This window comes from Talpa europaea (genome assembly GCF_964194135.1).
Source record: "Talpa europaea genome assembly, chromosome: 11".
NCBI classification, from domain to species: Eukaryota; Metazoa; Chordata; class Mammalia; order Eulipotyphla; family Talpidae; genus Talpa; species Talpa europaea.
In genome coordinates this window covers 455,415-475,473 of record NC_140078.1, presented here as the reverse complement: position 1 = coordinate 475,473, position 20,059 = coordinate 455,415, and the positions used below count along the sequence as shown (strand labels likewise).

Genomic DNA, 20,059 nt, shown 5'->3' with positions numbered 1-20,059 from the left:
CGCCCGAGCTACAGTGGCGCCGCCGGGGCTGGCTGGCCCTCAGGCCCAGGACACCTGCCATCTGGCCGTTTCAGGAAAGGTTGCCGACCCCTGGTTTACGGCACCCATGAAAAGGTAAACGTGCCAGAGCCAAAAAGGAAGCTGTCGGGGAGCCAGCGGACGGGGTAGCTGGGTTTCGGGACTGTTCCCCAGGGCAGCAGGTGACCAAGGCCCGCATAAGGGGCCTCCCGGGGGCACAAGGGCTTAAGCATTGGCACCATGAAGTGTCCACAGCCACTGCAGCACGAGTTCCATCCCCGGCCAGGGAGTGACCCACACGGTGCAGCAGACCCCTCCGGTCTGCAACCCCAGCCGTGTGTCTCAGTGGATCCACCTGTCCTGCTCCCCACTCTGTCTCTGGGGAGTCCTCTCACCCCCCTACTTCTGGCCTGCACCCCAGTTCTTGTGTGCATAAATAGATTAGTCTTTTAAAAAACAAACGCCGGCCCAAGAAGAGCCTCAGGCACAGAGCACAGTCGCGGGGAGCCCAGGGGAGCAGGCAGATGCCCGCAACCACACGGGAGGGGTGGGCCAGGAGGGGAGCAAAGCCCCCTCCTTGGGCTGGTGAGGACCCAGAGACGCAGCCCAGGACACGGGAGTGCAGCCACCTGACCGCCACCCCCGGCCACTCCCACCTGCAGTGCGGGGCAGCGCGCCCCCAGCCCGGACACTGGGAAGGGCCTGCGGGGCAGGGCTCAGCCCTGACAGTGGCCACCTGGCCAGCCGTGTCCACGCTGCTTGTGGCTCATGATGGCCGCCCACTTTCTATCCCGGGGGCGACTGGCAGCCCAAGGCCAAAATGTCCCCCAACGCGGAGATCAGTGCCCTGGAACCGCGGCGAGAGGGGGGCCGCGGTGGGGCGGTCGTTGTCATGGTCTCTCCGCGCTGCGGGAGGCCCGGACGCCAGCCGTGGGGTGGGCGGGACAAGAGCGGCGTCCGTCAGGACTGGGCAGGACGACGGTTCACGCGCACCAGGTGACCACACAGCCCACACGTGCGCCCACCGAGGGCCGCGCACCCGGCGGCCAGGCGGCGGGAAGGGGCGTCTGGCCACTCCTCTCTGCGGCCTTACGCCTGCCTGCCACCCATGCCTTTGAAGGTTTGCTGTGGCTGTTACTTGCAGGGAAGAACCCAAATCGAGGCGACCAAAGAACCCTCCCAGGGGGTCCTCATGCCCTGCCCCACCGCCCGCAGGGTCGGGGCCTGGAGATACTCACTCACGATCTGTCCTGCAGGCAGCACCTGCTCGCCGGTGTCGTCGGGGGAGACGGAGGACACCGCTGTGGGGGAAGCAGGAGTCAGTCTGGGGCTCCGCTAGGGGCCCCGCCCCAGACCCCGCCCTGGCCCCCCGCCCCAGACCCGACCCCGCCCTGCCCCGCTCACGGAGGCAGTGGGGGAAGCCGGCAAAGCCCTCAGCACACGCGTCGCACCGCTCCCCCGTGAAGTTGGGGCGGCAGTAGCAGCGTCCGGTCAGGTCCTCACACGTCCCGTCTGTGAAGTTGGACTCACAGCTGCAGCCTGGGCAGAAGGGTGGGAGGTCAGGGGACCCCCAAGCCCAGAGCCACGGGGCCCCAGGGGAGGGTGACGCGCTGAGAGCCAGGCCACCTGGGAGAGGCGAGGGCCCGGCCCCCCACCCCCTGAGCAGGAGACCCCTGGGGCAGGCCCTTCCCCCGCGACTCCCTGCTGAGGGCGCCCCCCACTCACGGCGGCAGGCGTGGGGTGAGTGCAGGGGGTGGTCCGGGTCCCGGTAGAAGCCGGGCAGGCAGCGCTCACAGTTGACGCCAGTGGTGTGGTGCTGGGGGTGCAGGGCTGCTGAGTCCGGGCCCCCCAGCCCCCCACAGCCGCCCACCACACGCCGGGCCGGGCCCGCCTACCTGGCAATCGATGCACACGCCGCCGCCCCTGAAGACGTGGTCACGGTTGCGGCTGGTGCCCTGGCGGGCCACCTCGGGGTCGTAGTAGCAGTCGTGCGCGTGGCCGTGGCAGTTGCAGGCTGCGGGGGCTCAGCTGTCAGGAGCCCCTCCAGGCCCCCCCACAAACCACTGGGACCCCAGGTGAGGCCTGCCCTGGGAGGGAGGCGCTGCCCGCATGTGCACACGTGTACGTGTGTGTGAACACGTGCCCCTGTGTGCACCGTGGGTAAGCATGTTTGTGTGCACGCGCATGTGCCCGTATGCACGGAAGCGGACCAGCATGCGCACGTGCAGGAGTGTGCGGGGAGTGGGTGAGCATGCACAGTGTGTGCGCAGGGACGCGCGTGGCGGGCACTCACGCTGGCACTCGTTGGCACTGTCGGCGGTGGCCGGCCGCCAGGGCTGCTGGTTGAAGCCGGGGCAGCACCGGTCGCAGGAGCCCCCGCACGTGTTGTGCTGGCAGGCGCACTGCAGCCTGCGGGCAGAGTGGGCTCAGACCCACGGGGTGCCGGGCATAGGGGGCTGGCCCAGAGCCCCAGGGCCTCAGGGTGGCCAGCATGCAGGCCAAGCCCCACTCCCAGCCTACCCCGAGGCCGGGCTCGCCCAGCACACGGCCCTGAGCCCAGCCAGATACCCTGTGTGTCCAGGGTGCTTCCCAAGGGGCAAGAGGCCAAGACCATTTCCTCCTCCCGCCAGGAGTGGACACCGTGGAGGCTGGCGCCCCGCCTGCTGTCCTGGACAGCAGCTCCCGTTGGCTCGGCGGGCAGGGGGACAGCTGGCACGGGCGAAGGCTGAGGCCCAGCCACCGCCGCTCAGAACACCTGCCAGGGCCCCGCCCCCGCTCCGGCCTAGGGGGGAGCGGGGGTCACAGCGCAGCCCAGCGGGGCCCTCCGTCCCGGGCCAGTGCCCGGCTGCCGCACCAGGAGCCGTGTCGCCCGGCTGCCAGCCACCAGGCCGTCCCCTCAGACCCCAGGCGGCTGGAGGGCCCCCCTGGAGAGCGGACTGGACGACCGGCCATGACAGGCCTCCCGTCCCCTGCTCCGGGCCGCAAATGTCTGACAACCCCACACGGAGGAGCCAGCACAGCGTGCAGGTGACTGGGCGCGGCCAGACGAGGCGGCCCACAAGCCAGGGAAGGGGCTTGGCCGAGCCGGACGAGAAAAGCACGCAGGGATGGCAGGGGCTGGCCGGCCGGGCGCTGGGGGGCCCGCGGGGCCGGGCAGCAGAGGTGTAGGCAGTGGGCTCAGGAAACATGGGGCCGCTGCCCGGGGACACGCTGTATGGCGGCTTTGGTTCTGGGGAGGCGCTGGGACGCCCCAAGGGGTGAGCCCGTCAGTCCACGCCCAGGCGCAGGGAGCCAGGTGAGGGCCCGGCCACACATGCCTGGGCGCGCCAGCCTCTCCCCAAGGCCAACCCGGCTGCTGGCGGGCACCCCGCCCAGCGCCACGCACTCCCTCTTGGCACTTGATTTCCCAGAGCAGTTGGCGGTTCCTGAGCCGGCGGGAGCCGTGCGCGCAGCGAGGGTTGGGCACGCTCTGGGCTGGCGGGGGCTGGGCCCCGGGGCGCTGTGGCGCGGACCCCTCCTCTCTTCAGACCGTGTCCCCATCTGGAGAGGTCTGGGGTTCCCTCCCAGGGCGGCTTTGAAGATGAGGGGGAAGAGCCGCCTCCGCCCCGCCACAATCAGTGCGGACGTGGACCTCACACGCAGCAGAAGGGGCACCACGAGGCCAGGGAAGGGTGCCCGGCAGTGGGGGTTCAGGACCCTCACTGGCCCCGGGGCCCTTGGGGGCTCAGGCCCTGACCCACGCTGGGCACAGGCTCACAGCGGGCACCAGCAGCTGGGTCAGCCAACCTGGGTGCCCAGCGGCGAACTGGCTGGGCCTGGGAGCTCGCTGCCCCGGCGTGAGCACAGGCCACATCAGACAGGGTCTCGGGCGAAGCGGGGGGCCCGCAGTGTCACTGTGTCCTGGAGGGCTGCACCTGCCCCCGGGGGCCGACGGCCCCTCTCCTTGGCTTCCCTCCCAGGAACCCCCACGGGGGCGGGATAAGACCCCGCCCGGGCAGGCAGCACAGGGCCTGAGCCAGACACAGGGCGCCCCGGGAGGCTGCCTGTGGCACTGCCCCTCCACCTCGCTGTGCACGCGGGGGAAAGTGAGGCACGGGGCGGAGACAGGGCCCGGAGTGGCAGGCTCACCGGAAGGGGTCCGCGGGGTCCTTGGCGTCACAGACATCCGCGTGGCCGTGGCAGACGCAGCGGCCGCCGATGCTGATGTCCTTGATGCTGTAATAGTACTGCAGGGGGGGTCAGCGCGGCCGCCCGCCCCGCCCCCCACGCCCCGGCCCCGGCCCCGCCCGCGCACTCACCCTGCGGGTGACCGTGGGGTCCCGCAGCGCCTTGCCCATGAGGTGGCCCAGCAGCGTGTTGGTGCGCAGGAAGCGCAGGCGGATGTTGGTGGCCTTGGTGAAGTCGCGCAGCAGCGGCGAGTAGGAGAAGTTCGCGGCCCCCGGGCGCCCGTTGACCAGGGACACCACGATCTGGCAGATGGGCACCGTCAGGCCAGCCGAGGGCCCAGCCAGGCGCCCCCGGCCCCCAGGCCCCGCCCGCCCGCCCGCCGCAGCGCACCTCCCCGTTCTCCAGGGGCACGATGCGCGAGTACTCGGTGCTGCAGATGACGTCGTCGTCCCTCGCGATGCGCGCCAGCGTGCGCGGCCCGAAGCGCTCGAGGCAGTCCCTCCTGGAGGCTGCGGGGCGCCGGGCGTCAGGGCGCAGGCGAGGGCGATCTCGGCTCCCCAGGCCAGGGCCCGCGGTGGTCGGGGGTCCGCCTCCGCCCGGCAGTCTGCTCGGCAGCACCGCTCCCCCCGGCCCCCCCGCCCACGGAACTGGACGGCATGTGTCCAGGGCCTGCCCATCTGAGCGCCCCCCGCACGGCTGGTTGGGGGCATGGCCACGCCGGCCGGCCAGTGTGGGCGCCAAAGGGGCTGCCGGACCCTCCGCGGCCACCAGCCCAGAGAAGCCAGGGCACGGGCGACCCCAGGCCTGCGGGGACGCGCTCCCGTTTCTGGCCCCAGAGGCCCGGGGGGCAGGCCCGCAGCAGAGCCAGGCGGGAATGTGGCGGCCACCATGGCCAAGCCCGCCAGGACGGCTCCGGGACTCACAGGCGAAGAACTGCCAGGGCTGGTAGGTGTGCCCGAAGTCCGTGGAGCGTTCCAGCACCCAGAGGTCCGGCCGGGGGGAGTTGGCGAACTTGATGAGCACGTAGGCCACGTGGAACACCTGGGGGCAGAACGCGTGAGTCCTCCCTGGCTGCCCGCAGGCTCCCCGCTCCGCAGCTGCTTCTCCCCAGTGCCCACTGGGGCTTTGCCTGCGAGGCTGCTAAGGCCCATGGGGCTCCCCTCCTGGGCCTGGGGGGCCTGGGGCTCAGGGCCCAGAACTGTCCCCTCCCCTGCTCAGAGCCACGCTGTCTTGCGCTGAGCTGCAGACTGGCCCGGGGGGGGGGGCAGGAGCCCGGAGGCGCGGGCAGCGGCAAAGACAGGCCCCAGAGCCGCGGGGCCTGTGCAGGTGGCCGGGCTGCCCACAGCTCCCACGAGCCTGGTTGCTGGGTGCTGGGAACCCCTCCTGGGCAGGGCCCTTGTCCCAGCTCACCCCGGTCACTCCCATCATTCTCAGCCAACCCAGGGACCATCCCTTTCGCCTGCTGGCCAGTCCATGGCCCTGGCGCCCCCGGGAGGGCGCCGCAGAGCCACTGCAGCCCAGCCCCACCCACAACCAGAGGCCTCAAGGAGAGCCCAGCTTCCGGGGAGACCCCAGCTCAGGAGCTGCGCTGGGGTCCCCCGGGGCTGCATCGGGGAGGCTGCCCCTAAAGTGAGTGGTTTTCTCCCCCCACCAGGCCCATCTCCCCAGCTCCCGCCTGGGTCTTGGCCTCGCTCCCGGGGAGATGCCCGTCCCTCCCGCCTGATTCCCTGGCCAGAGGTCAGCATGCTGGGCGTCCCTGTGCCCTGCACCCCTGGGCTCACCGTCCGCAGCCCCACCTGACACAGCCCCCACGGCACCTCAGACACCTCCTCAGGGAAGTCCCCCCAGCTGCACCGCCCATACCAGCCTCAGCCAGAGCTCACGGCACCAGCCCCCCAGTAGCAGCTGCCGGGGAGACTGGAAGGGCCATGCAGCTGTGCCGTGGGGGCCAAACGTGCCCCTCTCCAGCTTGTGGGGTGGTGCACGAGGAGAGGCCCCAGAGCCAGGGCCCCCAGGAGAGGGCTCTGGAGCTGCCAGGGATGCGTGGCTTGGGCAGAGCACCTGCCAGCTGGGGACTCCTAAGGACAAGGTGGGGCTCCAGAGCCCCAGAGGGGGACCCTCAAGCAGTCTCCATACCCCACAGGCACACACACCTGTGGGGCAGCCAAACAGACAGTGGGGGCGCTGTGGACACTCCACATGGGCACTGGGGAGGGGTCTGCGGCACCCCCAGCTGGACCTGCACCTGCCCACGCCCTTGTGGGTCCCAGCACACCCTGGCCACTGGCTCCCGGCCCCGCCCCTGCCCGCCGGGGGCGCAGGTTGGCCGTCTGTTGCTTGGCCCCCACTGGGCCAGCCGGCCTGTCCACCCCAGAGCCTAGGGGCTCCGGGGGCACAGCGGGGGTCCCCAGGACGGCCAGAGTCCAGTCACCCTGACCCTCCTGGAGACCACCATGGACCCTGGGCCCCGGAGGTGCCGGCTGCTAAGAAGGGTGGGGGGAAGGTCTGAGAGCCCCAAGACACGCCCGCTCTGCGTCTTGCCCTTCCTGACGGCCGGCACGCGGAAGCAGGCCCACGTGGGACGCGCTGCCTCTCCGAGAGCGGGGGAGCAGGCCTATGTGCGGCTGCCAGGCTCTGAGGTCATCCTCCGCTCCGTCCCACCCACGGGGGAGAGGTCCGAGCCTCTGGGGGACCAGCCCCGCACCCAGAGCGGCCTGCTGCCAGCCCTGAGCGTTCCAGGAGCCCCCCTGGGGACCCCGGCCCTGCGTGGGGGTTGGGGGGGCTGGGCACGGGAGACAGGACTGAACTGCTGGGGGGTCTGCTCCAGGGGCGGGCAGCAGGACCCCATAGAAGGCCCCGGAGGTTACAGTGCCCAGCCCTCTGGGCCGCCCCCACATTTCCCTGAGGGGGAGCTGTGCCCCCCGCACCCCCCGGAGGCAGCACAGACACTGACACCGACACCGAGCGGAGGACGTGGCGGGGACCCTGCCCCTGCCCGGGCCTGCCCAAAAGGCCAGCCCGCCTGGCTTTGCCCCGCGCCCCGGGTCTGGCGGCGGCTCCGGAGCCACAGCGCTGCCGGCCAGCAGTGGACGCGCCAACGCCGCTGACCTTTCCCGCGGCCGCGCGGCTCCGGGCAGAAGAAAAAAACGTCTTTTAAAGCAAAAGCCAAACAAAAGCCTCCTGAGTTATTTTTAAAAATCTGGCTATTTCGGGGTAGGCACGTCTCCAGGACAGCAGCGCCCCACCCCCGCCCGCCCGCAGGGCCAGGGCTCCCGCGGGGGTCTGCTGGGGCCACAGCCGGGCACGGCGTGGGGGTGGTGAGCGCGGCCCCTGGTGGCCTCGGCCCTCGCGGGGGCCAGGCGGCGGGAGGACCCTCGGGGAGCAGGCCGTGGCCACCTGCAGGGACACACATCGTCCAGGGCAGAGGTGCGGGCGGCGGGTCGGGGCTGTGGTCTGGGTGGCACAGGAGGGTCAGAGAGAGAACACGGCACTGTGAACCCCAGGGGTCCCCCGGCCCTGGGCAAAGAGGGACCGGGCGCTGCCAGTGGCCGGTGGCCACCTGGACTTGGCAGCACGTCACCCAGGGGAGGCTGCGGCTGGACCGCAGGGCCAGGGTCAGGACGCCCCCACCTCCGGGGCGTTGCCATGGCAGTCGGTGACTCAGCCAGGCCCTACAGGAAGCCAGGCCCGGTGCCAGTTCCCCAGGACAGACCGGGTCCCCGCCGGGGCCGAGGCAGGAAGCCCTTCCTGCACCAGCTTCCAGGCCAGCGCCTGACCCATCCCCTCGGAGCTGGCACTGGGGCGCCCGACCTCCCGGATCCCCGCCCCTAGCTCCTGGGCTGGCCTCCGGGCCCTGAGTGCCGAAGCCACCTGCCCTCCCGCGCCGTGCCCCCCAGCACCGTCATCTGACAGCCTCGCCGGGGCTCCCCGCGGGGACTGCAGAGGCCAGAGCAGGGAGGGGGGCAGGGCCCTAGCCGGAGGCTCCAAGCCCCGCAGTGGCACTGGGTGGGGGAGTCAGAGACTACCCCAAGGGCCGTCCTGGGCCCCCGCCTGGCCAGGTCAGCCAGATGGTCAGCCACAGGAAGTGGAGTTTACCCCAGGGGACCCGGAGACCCAAACAATTTAGTCTCCAGTGCGCAGCGTGCTGGGGGCCGGTGCTGGGGGTTTGTGTACAAACAGATGCAAACAGGAGCATCTGGGGGCAACCCGCAGCCGGGCCCAGTGCGAGGCGGTGGGGCGTGTCTGCGCGGAGCCAGCGCGGAGGGGAGGCGTCCGGCAGCCACCGCTGCGAGCGTGGGCCCCATCCTGGGGGAGAGGGGCCTGGCGGGGGAGGGTGTGCTGGCTGCAGGGCCACCAGGACCCCCTCGGCCCAGAGCCCCCAAGAGGGCCACGTCCGGCCCCGCCCCTGCACCTGTCCCTCGCTCCGTAACCAGAGCCGGCCAGCCCTGCCACACTTCCTGCTGCTTCCCTCCGACGACTGCTGACCCTCCTGGGGCGCCGGCCACATGGCCGAGTGCCCGGCCCGGCTTGAGAGCGGCCAGTGGGCATGCAGGACCAGGCGGCTGCCAGGGAGGCCAGCAGGCCAGCCCGAGGACTGGCCTGGGTGGGGTCCTGACCGTGCACACCCTGTGTCGGGCCCCTCGCCCTTATGGGGGGGTGATGGCCCCAGATGCCCAGGGGCCCGCCCGTGCCGCCTCCACCCAGCCAGGCAGGCGTGCGTGTGGCTGGGGAGAGCCCCTCCCTCACAGCCGGGCACAGGGGGTACGCCCAGCCCAGCCCAAGGCCACAGGGCAGGACGGGTGCAACACGGGCTGCGCCCCTTTAACAACCAGGCCAGGGGGTGAGGGCAGAGGGACCCAGGGGCACCCGCCCTCACCAGCCACGGAGCCTTCCCGCCCTGGGGAGGGCCACAGCGGCCGGCACCCGGCGAGGTTCAACCCCGCCGCGGGGCCTGTGGACGCAGGGCCGGAGCCGAGGCCGCCCATGCCCTCCAGCCAGGCCGCGCTGCTGGGCCCGCGCTTCCTCCCCTACAAGACAAGAGACGAGGGCCCGTGGCCCGCCCTGGGTGGGGAGACAGCAGCCTGAGGCACCCCTCAGAGAGAAGGTGCAGGACCCCCACAGGCAGTTGCTCCCGGGCAGGATGGCCTCCCGTGCCAGCACCCCCACCCAGCCCTGGGCATCCGCCCCAGATCCCAGAACAAAAGCCCGGGGAGTGCCCAGGCCCCGCCCCTGCCGCCCGCTCCTGCTTCCTGCCCAAGGCCCGGGCCCCAGCTGGGACTGTCCAGCCCCAAAGCGGAGAGCCCCCTCAGGGCTGGCCCAGAGCCGTGCTGACTTGGTGCTGACCGCCGGGCACTCCCACCCACCTGCCCTCCAGGGAGCTGCTGGCAGCTCTGCAGGGCCGCGGCTCGGCCTGCTCCCTCACCAGACCTGGGGGGCCTGTGGGCACAGGCCCCGGAGTCACAGCAAAGGCCAGACACAGCCCAGGTGACCCTCCAGGCCACCGCCCGGGCCAGGTCTGTCCACCTCCCCTCCGCAGAGCTGCCCTCCGACCCAGGCGAGGCCCCTCTTGGCCTGGTCGGGCATCTCTGGCAGGTTCATCCCTGACCCCAGCCAGCAGGCCCCAGGCCCGCCTCCGCTCGCTCGGGGCTTAGCGGGAAGGGCCAACGTGGGAAAGTCCAGCAGCTCGAGAAATACCCCCACCCGTGTCTGCCCACCCCACCCGGCCCCAACACCCTGCCGGGCAGGCTCCGCACACCCCCGCTCCCCAGGAGCCTCGGTGGGTTCATCTGCAGGCCAAGAAGGGGGGCATCGTAGATGGGCAGGTGGTGGCTAAGGGTGGGGGAGAGAGACAGGAAAGGCAGGGAGGGAGGTGACTGGCGGGGGGTGGGGGGGTCAGTCTGTCCCAGTCATTCTGGAACTGGGGAAACTGAGGCCGGACAAGCCGGACGGGCAGCGCCCCGCCGGAAACAGCCATGGAGCAGGCGCGCTGCCTGCCTCCCGGTCCAGCCTGGCTCAGGGGCCACAGAGCTCGGGGGGCGGAGCATCCCCGGGCCCCTCCTGTGCCCACTGGGCACAGGGCAGGCAGCATGCCCACCGCTCTGCTGCCCCTCTGAGGTTGCCGTGGAGACCAGGCCATTGTGTGCTGGCTAGGGCCCTCGCCCCTCCCCCAGGCGGACCAGGCCTGCCTGACAGGCGGGTGCTGGGGGTGGGGGCGGGGCACTGCTGCCTCGGAGGAAGCCCTGCTGCCACACCTGTCCTCCCAAGGCCACCATGCTGGCCCCAGACAGAGGGGCTCCGGGGTCCCAAGGGCTGCTGGGGATGGGGCGCTCAGGTGGCTTCTCCCTGACAGCTCATCCACTGCCCCCTCGAAATTCCAGCCCCAGCCAGGAGTCAAGCCCTCTCCACATCCCTGGCCACTACCACTGGACCCGCCTGCAGTCTCCGGGCGGGCGGGAGGGTGGACCCTGGACGCCGTGGGGCCAGGATCTGGGGATGCCCACCCACCTCTCCCGCGCCTGGGCCATGAGCGGGGGTGGAGGCTCCCAGACAGGCCGAGGCTGCTGCTGGGCTCCCTGCCTGCCCAGGCCAGGCCCAGGAGGAGGGTCGCGGCCCACCTCATCGGCCAAAGGGCCAAGGCCAACGCCACCGGCTTGCACGGGAGCGAAAGGGGCTAGAGGAGGACGGCCCACCCTGGCCAGCCCTGACCCGGAAGGCCTGCCGGGCTGGGTGGCGCACCTGAGCCTGGCCCTGGCCCGCAGCACAGGTATCCCAGGAATGTCCACTCGCCAGGCCTCCTCCACATTCCAGGCCCCTCCCGCAGGCCCCCGCAGAGGAATTTCTCAGGGTAAACACCAGGACTCCCCCCAGCACCCCCCAACCCCCCCCCCCAGGAGCAGAAGGTCCCCAGCTGCCGTGCCCGTGCCCCCCCCCCCCAGCCTGCAACTGGTTGGAGCCGCCCTCAGCCCAGGACCCAGAGCCGGACGGGGCACGCGGGGACGTACCTGGCCCAGGTCCAGGGTGACGTTGACCTCATTGTACTCCAGGCCGCGGGACAGCGGGGGGCTCTGCCACCAGCGCTCCGTGCCGTCCACCGCATTGCTCACCGGGTGGGCCCGGGTGCCACTCGAGGCCGTGCAGATGTCGCAGTACTGGCCCTGTGGGGGAGGGGCGGTCAGTGCCACGCCACGGCCGGGTCCCAAGGCCCCCGCGGCCCCCCTCCCGCTCCACCCGCAGACTCATGCGCCCCGTCCTCTCAACAGACACGGAGTGCGCCCCAATGCAGTCCCCGCTCGGCCGTGGCCCCAGCGGTGGAGGAAGCGGAAGCTCCTGGGGGAGCGATCGGGAGGGCGCTCTGAGGAGGGGGCGCCCGGGGCCTGCCCGGCAAGGGCGTGCAGGCAGAGGCCGCCTGTGCAAAGGCGACAGGAGCCAAGGGGAAGGCAGCTGGGCTCACGTGGCCGGGCTCAGGGGACAAGGGGCCCGTGGATGGCAAGTGGGGGGCTTTGGGAGGGCTGGGGGGCTCAGCCAGAGGGGACCAGGACAGCCGGCCCCCGCCCCCCAGGCTGTCACAAGTTAGAGGCTCCAGAGGCAGACTCAGGCCCAGGACCAGCCCGGAGTGGAGGCCGGGGGCGCTGGCAGGTGAGGTCCAGGCCTCCCGGCTCTGCCGCTCCCGAGCCCTGGGATCAGGCCAAGTCACGGCGGCTGCTGAGCCTCAGGCCGCCTCAGCGTCCCCACGCTAGGAGCAGGGACACGGGCACCTGCCTGGGCCGAGCGGGATTAGCGGGTCTCATGTGGGACAGGGCAGCTGCCTCTGCCCTGGTCCAGCCACCTGCCTGGGGCCGGCCCCTTGGGGGACAGAGGCATGGCTGGCTGCCCCGCGGGGGAGGAGCAGGTGCTGGCAGCCTGGGGTGGGGGGAGCAGAGCCGGGCCTGGCCGAGCAGCGCACCCTTTCCCACCCCGAGAAGGCGAGGCTGCGGCCCACAGAGGCACCCTGGGGTCCTGGAGAGGCCCCTGGGGTCCTGGAGAGGCCGTCTGGGAAAGTTGGCCCCGCCCCGCCCTGCCCCGAGGTGGGAGTGTGAGGGAGCCCCTGCCCCCCACCTGGCCACCTCACCTTCCTCGTGTGCTGGAGGGAAGGGCCAGAGGCCGAGCTGAGCTGACCTGCCCTCACTCTCGGGTGGTGTCCCCTCCCCAGCAGGCCCCGAGGGCTGGCCCGAGGCAGAGCTGGCCCCGTGTGGGTCCCGGGAGACCTGAGCTGTCTTGTCTGGCCACTGGTGATTCTCCAGGCGGCCTCCAGGGGCCAGAGCCGCATGGAGGGCCCTACCTGTCTGACCGCGTCCGGGGCAGCCATGCGGGGGGTTGGAGCAAGAGCCACCCAGACAAGTGACCTGTCAGGCGGTACCGCCCAGCTCAGGGGCGATCTCAAATGAAGCGGGGGCTCCCCCAACCTGCAGGCGCCCCGAGGGTCCCGAGCACCAAGGTGCACGCGGGCGGGGAGCGCTGTCAGGCCCGGGGGCCAGGTGCCGGTGGGCCCTCCAGAGAGGCCGCTGTGGTCAGGCCCCTCCCAGGACCGCGCAGCACAGGGCTGGTCCATGGGGCCCAGGGAAGCCTCTGCTCAGGTCCCCCCAACTCAGGGAGAGGCAACACAGAGGAGCCCCCGGGCAGAGGGTGTCCCCCCCCATGCCTCTGTCCTCTCTGGCTCACGGGGATGGGCTGGGGGAGCAGGCGCCAAGGCTGCCTGGGGGCCACGGCAGAGGGGGGTGGGGGCATGATGAGCACTTCCCTCCCATGAGTCACGGGTGGCAGCTGAGCCCCCCACTTCCCCTGCAGCCCGCCAGCCCGGAATTCCTCCTGTGTTGCCCAGTGGACGGGATGGGCTGGCTCCTGTCCCCCCTCGCCCTTGTGCCCGCGTCTCATGCCCCCCCATGTGGGCACTGGGCTCTTGCGACAGAGACGTTGGGGCCCACCTCCCCCCCCGCAGCTCCTATGCCAGCGCCACGGGTGCAGGGACCCCACGAGCCATGCGCTGTTCTGCTGTGTCGGCTGGCCAGCCGGTCTCTCTGCTGCCCACGGCCTCAGAAGTGGGGTGCTAGCGGCTGAGTGTACCCACTTCTGCTCTTGAGCGACCCCGGCGGGCGGCTGGGCCTCACTCAGGGCCGCTGCCTCGGGGGCAAGGCCACGGGCTGCGCTGGCCGGAGGTCGCTGTGCGTCCACGCTCCCCTCAGGAGGGCAGGCCCGCACGTGCCCACTCACAGGCCGGGGCTGGGGCTCAGCCCAGCCAAGGGGCGGCAGAAGAGGGGCGCGCACCCCAGGCCACGGGCTCCCAGGGGCCGCCTTCAGGCTCTGGGGGGGGCGGAACTGGCCGCAGCTCCCCAGGGGCCAGGCCAAGAGGTGGGCCGTGAGGAGGGCGGGGCTCGGGGTGCCCCTCTGCGCCCCTCTGCGCCCCTCTGCGCCCGGGTGGGGCCGGCTGAGCAGTGCGGCAGGGAGGTGGGGCCTCCTCCAGGTGCTCCGGGACGGCTCCGGAGAACCCCCAAGCTGCTCCTCCAGAATCTACCAGGGCCCCCAAACACTTGCGGGGTGCTCTGGCTGCCGGGCTTGGGCAGGTGCGGGCACCTTCCTGGGCCGGTCCCCCAGCGGAGGGGGCAGCCCGGCGGGAGCGGGGTGCAGCGGGGAGTCCAGGCCCCCGGCCGCGGCCCCTCCCCCGCCAGCGGCCCGGCCACCCGCCCCTCCCCCCGCCTCCCCCAGGAAGGTGCCGGCGAGTCCCCGGAGGCGCAGCTCAGGTTACAGCGGCCTCGCACCGCCCCGGGGCTGCCGCGGGCGCTCGCGGGACCGAAGCCGAGTCCGGAGCTCGCGGAGCCGCCGCCCCGGCCCGCCCGGCCCGCCGGCGCCGGCGGGGTCCCCGCGCGGACTTCCCCGGGGGGCCCCGCGCCCAGACCCGGGGGGAGCCTCCAGCCTCGCGGCCGCTGCGAGCCCCGGGGCGGCCCGGCCCGGCCCGGCCCGGCCGCCGCCGGCAGGTTCCAGCCCGTCCCGGAGGCGGCGCGGCCGGCGGGGCCGGGGCCGCCAGGGCCGGGCCGGTTCGGGCCGGGCCGGGCCGGGCCGCGCCCCCCCAGCCCCCCCCCCCCGGCCGCGGCCCGGGCCGAGCCGCCCGCGCACCTGCCCGCGCACCTGGATGGTCTGGTTGGGGTCGCCGCCGGCCGCGGGCCCGCCCACCAGCTTGCAGTACAGGTCCTCGGTGGGGCGCGGGGGGCCGCGCGCCGGGGCCTCCTCGCCGCAGGTGGCCGAGGCGCGGACGCGCGCGCCCTCCGCCAGGTTGAAGTAGGGCGGGTGCAGGCTCCGGCCGCCGCCCGCCGCCCGCGCCGCGCCCAGCAGCGCCAGCCCGGCCAGCAGCAGCCGCGCGCCCCCCGCGCAGGCCCGCGCCCGCGCCCGCGCCATCTCGCCGGCCCGGACGCCGCGGCGGGAGCCGGGACACTGGGCGCCGGGCGCTCCGCCCGCGGAGCCAGGCCCCGCCCCGCCGCCCGGGCCCGCGCCCCGCGCCCCAGGAGGCGGGAGCGGCGGGCGGGCGGGCGGGGGCGGGGCGCCCTTAACCCTTCGGGCCCCGCCGCGGGCTCCGGGAGGGACACCTGCGGGCCCCGGGGCACCCCGCGCCCCGCGCTCGTCCCGGGCCGGCGGCGCCGCTCCCGCCCCGTTCCCCCAGCCGCGGCCCGGCCCACCCCCCAACCCGCGCTGCGACCTGGGGACCACCTCCCCTCGCGGGGCTCGAGGGGTGACCCCAGAGAACGGGCGCCCCACCACCCCCCGCCCCACCCCGGCCGGTGCCGGCCCCTCCCTCCCGCGGCCCCTCGCCGGCGCGGGAATCCCCCTGCAGAGGGACAGGGAGACCCCAGTGGAACCCCAGGTTCCCCCCCAGGGCAACCAGACAGGCCCGACCGGCTGGGCTCCTGCCTGCCCGGGTTTGCCTCACACTGTTTCAAAGCAGGGACGTGGGGGGGCGGGGGGCGGGGGGGCAGGGCCAGGGCGGCTTCCAGGGAGCTGGTGGCACCTGCCCGCGCCGGCCCGTCGGGGCCTGCCTCATTCCTGGGGTGCCTGCGTTTCCCGCACTGCGGCTTCCTCTGACTCCCTCCCTGCGCTGGGCGCGCCGTGATGGGGAAATGGCCCTCGAGGCCGAGCCGAGGCCGGCGGGCTGGTCCCAGCTGTTCTGCATTTGGGTGGCCGCAGCCGCGTCCCGCCCCCGCCCCCGGCTCAAGGGAAGCCAGAGGGCCGAGGTCTCCCCCAGTCTCGGAGCCCCACCTCTGCCAGCCGGACCCCTGGACAGCCCCGGGGCAGGGAGTGGGGGGGCAGCCGCTCCCAGCTCCCTCCCTCCCACATCACCCCCTCCATGCAGAGTCCCGGGCCTGCGCCCCCTGTTCTCGCTCTCTCCCTCTCCCCCCCTCGCGGGGAAGCAGGCGGTGGGGCAACCGGCCTCCTCTCCACTCTCCCTCCCCTCCTCATTGCTTCTGTGGCGCTGCACACAGGGAGGCAGCGAAGATGCCCTTAGCCCGAGGTGGGGTGTCCACCTGCCGGCTTAGGGGACAAACAGAAAGTGGGGCAGCAGCCCCCCCATCAGGCACATCACAGCAATGGCCTCTGGCCCCTGAGCCCCCTTGTCTGGGGGGGACCTAAGTGCTGAGGGCTGGGGACCCCCAGGGTGCTCCCCATCTTCAGGGGGGATCAGCGGGCAGCGTGAGGGGAGCCACTCAGGAGTGAGCGAGTGAGCCGCGAGTGAGCCGAGCTGCCCAAGAATGCGCTGAGCCAGCGGGTTAGCCAGGCTTCCCCAGCCAGCTGCCCGGCAACCGGTAGCCTGGGCAGGAGGGCGGAGAGGGTGGAAAGTGGCCTAGTGAGGTGCCCACCCTGCGCCCTGCCTGTGCCCTGCCATCTCTGGTGCCCTGTTGGAGGACCCCAGACTCGGGACCCTCCTTGCCAGCCCCAGGGTCACAGGGGGCCAGACAGGTTTCCTGAGGGCCAGCAGGTTCCCAGGCCTTGGCCAGGCGCACCTGCCCTCGGACAGCCCCCTCACCTGGGACCTGCCCCACACAGCAGCGCCCCAGGGTCCCAGCCGGGCCCGGTAGCCGACAGCTGTGGGGACCAGCCGGCCAGGCCGGCGGCGCCTGACTCAGCGCCCGTCACAGGGGCCTCCCTGGGAAGCAGCTGCCGCCGCCCACCCCCTACACTCAGGCCACGTCACCGTCAGCGTCCTCACGGCCGGCCCACAGCTGGCTGTGCGGGGCCTCCGGTAGCCCCGCTCCCCACCGTGCCTGACCAGGCAGCTGCCGAGACCCTCGCGCCACCCAGGGCAGGGGCCCTGGGCACCAGCAGGCCGGCGCAGCCAGGCCTTGGGAGGAGGCGGGCACGCCTGCGCTCTGTGGGCCTCAGCTGGGCAGAGCCCCCGGGCCCCAGCTAAGTCCAGAGTGGCAGCTGGGGGAGGGCTGCTGGGGCTCACGGGGGACAGGGAATGGGGACCAGGACCGAGCTCTGGCAGGAGGTGCAGAGCAGCGCCCCACCCCGGCAGGAGAACCCCTTCCCTGCTGGGCTGGCCCATGGGCCAGGTGGCTTGGCCTGAGGAGGGTGGAGGTGACCCGGCCGCGGAGGGAGAGGTGCCTTTGCGGCCAGCAGTGGCCCCAGCAGTCCTGGGCTCCCGGCCTCCGGGCTTGGGGTTCCAGGGCGACCCTGGTCTGCTAGACCCAGATCAGGGACTGCGGGTTTGGGCCCAAGAGCTGCCTGGCCAACGACCCCCACCTGCAGCTTCTGACTTGGGAGCTGCAGGGGCACCTGCCTGCTGTGGCCCGACCCCAAGCCCAGCCCCCCACACCCACACAGCCCGGCCCCCCGCAGCCTGCGTGGGTGGGAGGGACACCATGTGTGGGTGTCAGGCGAGGAGGCTGGGTAGCCCCAAGTCCAGGACTCCCCCCACAAAGGGCCCCCTCTCAGCTCACTTCTCAGCTGCTCCTGGACAGGCAGGCCCAGCCCTGTAACAGCCCCGTAACAGCCCCGCAAACCCGCGGCTCGGAACACGGGGCTCAGGGCTCTCCGTGGGCCACATGCTGGTGCAGGGAGCCTGGGCAGCAGCCCAGCATCCGGGTCCCCCTGGGATGCCCCTTCCACGGCCTCGGCACCTCCACCCTCGAGGGCAGGAGGACCTGCTGCCCCGCCGACCCCCCTGGGGCCTCCAGACTCCTGACGCCCACCTGAGCTGGAAGGGGCCGGCCCTTCTCCTGGCGGGCTGGGGCAGGCCGGCGGGACAGCCACTGGCCGGGGCGCCCCTGGGGCCTCCTGTCACTGCCCTCCCGGCCACCCGGCCACCAAGGCGGCTGCTGATGCCAGGCCCCCTTGAGCCCACCACTCAGCGGGTCAGGTGGGTGCCCTCCAAGTCTGGGCCCAGCGGGCATCTGGCCACGTTATCTCCCAGCAGGCTCCCGCCTTCGAGGGGCCCCGGTGCCTTCACTCCCAGGCCTCAGCACCAGGCGCTCGGGCCCCGCGGCGGAGGGAAGGCCTCTGCGGCCCACCCTGGCCCAGCCTGGCGCAGGGCACGGGCGTCGAGCACATAGAGAAAGCCTCGGCGTCCAAGCAGCATCCCTCGTCCCGTGCCCAGATGCCCAGCCCTGCAGAGAGGGGATCCCCTGAGAAGCAGCCCCTGTGGGGGTGCAGGAAGAAGCGGCCCCTGCTGGGGATGGGGGCGGGGAGGAGGGGACCCCGGGGAAGTGGCTCCTTGGGGGGGAGTGGCCGGCAGGAGGGACCAGTGACTGGTCCTCGCCAGGCCTGGCCCAGACCCAGCCTTTCAGAGGCCCCGCCGGCCCCGGCACCCGCCCGAGGGAGAAGGCTGCCCTGGGCTCAGCGAGAGGAGCCCGAGCCCTCAGGGTGGGACCCTCAACTGTCTCCCGCCTGGAAAGGGTGTGCGGGGCCCCCAGCTCCTGCTGGGGTGTGAGACGGAGGGATTCGGTCTCCTGGTCCCAGACCTGCGGGGAGCACATTGGGTGACCCCAGAAGGAGACACCTGGCCGGCCTGGGGGCAGCGTCCACACCGGCCATTTCTGCAGATCATTTCCCAGCCTTGCTGACCTTTGGCCCGAGTGCCCCCCACCCTCGCCTGTCCTCCACACTCCAGGCTGGGCAGCCTGGGGGCGCGGGGCAGGGGTCCCCAGCACAGAGGCAGGGCAGGTGACTCAAGGGACCCTAGTCCCAGCCCCGGGGGCCTGGCCTGCCCCCTCCTCCCTTTCCACAGAGGCCTGGGCCAGCAGCCCGTCCCCCCTCTGTCCTAGGGGGCCTGGCCAAGCTCTGGCTCCCATGGGGCAGGGGGAGGGAGGCTCAGAAGGTGCCCACACCCATCCTTATATGGCCTGGAGGCCCGCAGCCCAGTCTGGAGGAATCTGATCCCCGAGGGTAGGGCCTGGGAGGGTGCCCTGGGCGAGTCCTCAGCTTCCCGAGCTTCCAGCACTCCCAAGACCCCAGCCCCTGGGCACACACCCCTTAAAGCCAGGCTAGCCAGACCCCTTGTCAGCCAGGGGACATCTGGTCAGGGCCCTGTGGGGGGGTCACAGCGGGCAGAGGTGGGCCCCTGCTGGGCTGGGCAGCTCACCCCCTGGTGCCCCAGGTCCCCACCCTCCCCGCCCACTAGGCCTGGCCTCGGCCCTTCCCTCCAGGCTGCACTGGCCTGGCCAGGCCCGGGCACTCTGCCCCCACTCCTGTGGGGTGGCCGGGACCCTCCCCACCACGGCCCTGACCTCTTCGCTTCCCTCTGCCTTCCCCTTGCCGGGTTTCCAACCACGCTGCTCCCTCCCCGGCCTTCTCTCCTCTCCCCCTCCACGGCCCCAGACCAGCCAGGCTCAGCCCCAGGGCAGCCCCCAGAGCGCCCCCAAGCTGGGGCAGCCAAGATCCTGAGGGGGCAGCGGCAGGGTTGTGGCCTCTGGCCAGGTGAAGGGGCAGCCTGGCAGGGACCTTGGCACTGGAGGAGCTGGCGGGACCGCCCTGGGCCTGTCCTGTCCGCCTGCCTGACCCCTCAGGCCGCTCTTCCAAGGCCGGTGTCTGTGGCATCTGCTGGGCCCCCAGGCTCTCCCCCAAAGCTCAAGCCTCCCCAAGCCTCCAGACCCCAAGGCCCAGCCTCCGGGCCCTGCGTGCCCCTCCCTGGCCTCCTCACTGAGCACTAAGTGCCCAGCAACACCCAGGCCCTTGCAGGAGCCACGCCTGCTCCGGGACCCCCGCCACGCCAGCACCCCCCCTTCTCTCCGCCCCCCCCGCACCAGCCCCTGTGGCCCTCCAGACCCCGCCGTCCTCCACCCACTTAACAACACTGTCCTGGTTTTACTTATTCTGCCCACTTTTATTTTTTATTTTTATTTGCTTATTTTTAAAAGATGTATTTATTGATGCACACAAGAGCTGGGGTACGGGCCAGAGGTGTGGGGAGTGAGAGGATCCACCAGAGACAGAGCGGGGAGCAGAACAGGCAGATCCACTAGAATCCACTGCTGGGGGGAGCAGCGGGGAGACGGGAGGGGTCTGCTGCGCCGTGTGGGCAGCTCGTGCTGCAGAGGCTGCGGACAGCTTCACAGTGCGGTGCTTAACCCCTTGCGCCACCAGGGAGGCCCTTCTACCCTTCTTTAAAAAAAGATTTATTTTGGGTCTCCCCGGGGGCGCAGCGGTGGAGCGCTGGGCTGTGAGGCTGCCCGCAGCCTCTGCAGCGCTGGTTCAATCCCCGGCCGCCGGCGAGGGTCCACCAAAAAAAAAAAAAAAAGATTTGTTTTATTTATTTATGCATACAAGAACTGGGGTGCAGGCCAGAAGTGCGGGGGTGGTGGTGAGAGGACTCCCCAGAGACAGAGCGGGGAGCAGAACAGGAGGATCTACTGGA

At 72.2% G+C, this 20,059-nt stretch overlaps 1 protein-coding gene across 1 annotated transcript in view; it reads right to left on the bottom strand.

The window, feature by feature from the left end:
* LAMA5 (laminin subunit alpha 5) overlaps positions 1-14,610 on the bottom strand; it is a gene marked incomplete at its 5' end in the record, with an annotated part of 35,263 nt that extends 20,653 nt beyond the window's left edge. The window contains 11 exons of the mRNA XM_084247117.1: positions 1,257-1,319; positions 1,423-1,557; positions 1,744-1,834; positions 1,914-2,032; positions 2,312-2,427; positions 4,147-4,244; positions 4,317-4,487; positions 4,576-4,694; positions 5,109-5,226; positions 11,187-11,339; positions 14,344-14,610. Of these exons, the coding sequence (XP_084103243.1) occupies positions 1,257-1,319; positions 1,423-1,557; positions 1,744-1,834; positions 1,914-2,032; positions 2,312-2,427; positions 4,147-4,244; positions 4,317-4,487; positions 4,576-4,694; positions 5,109-5,226; positions 11,187-11,339; positions 14,344-14,610 (1,450 nt within the window). The remainder of the gene's footprint in view (positions 1-1,256; positions 1,320-1,422; positions 1,558-1,743; positions 1,835-1,913; positions 2,033-2,311; positions 2,428-4,146; positions 4,245-4,316; positions 4,488-4,575; positions 4,695-5,108; positions 5,227-11,186; positions 11,340-14,343) is intronic.
* Between the last annotated feature and the right edge of the window lie 5,449 nt (positions 14,611-20,059).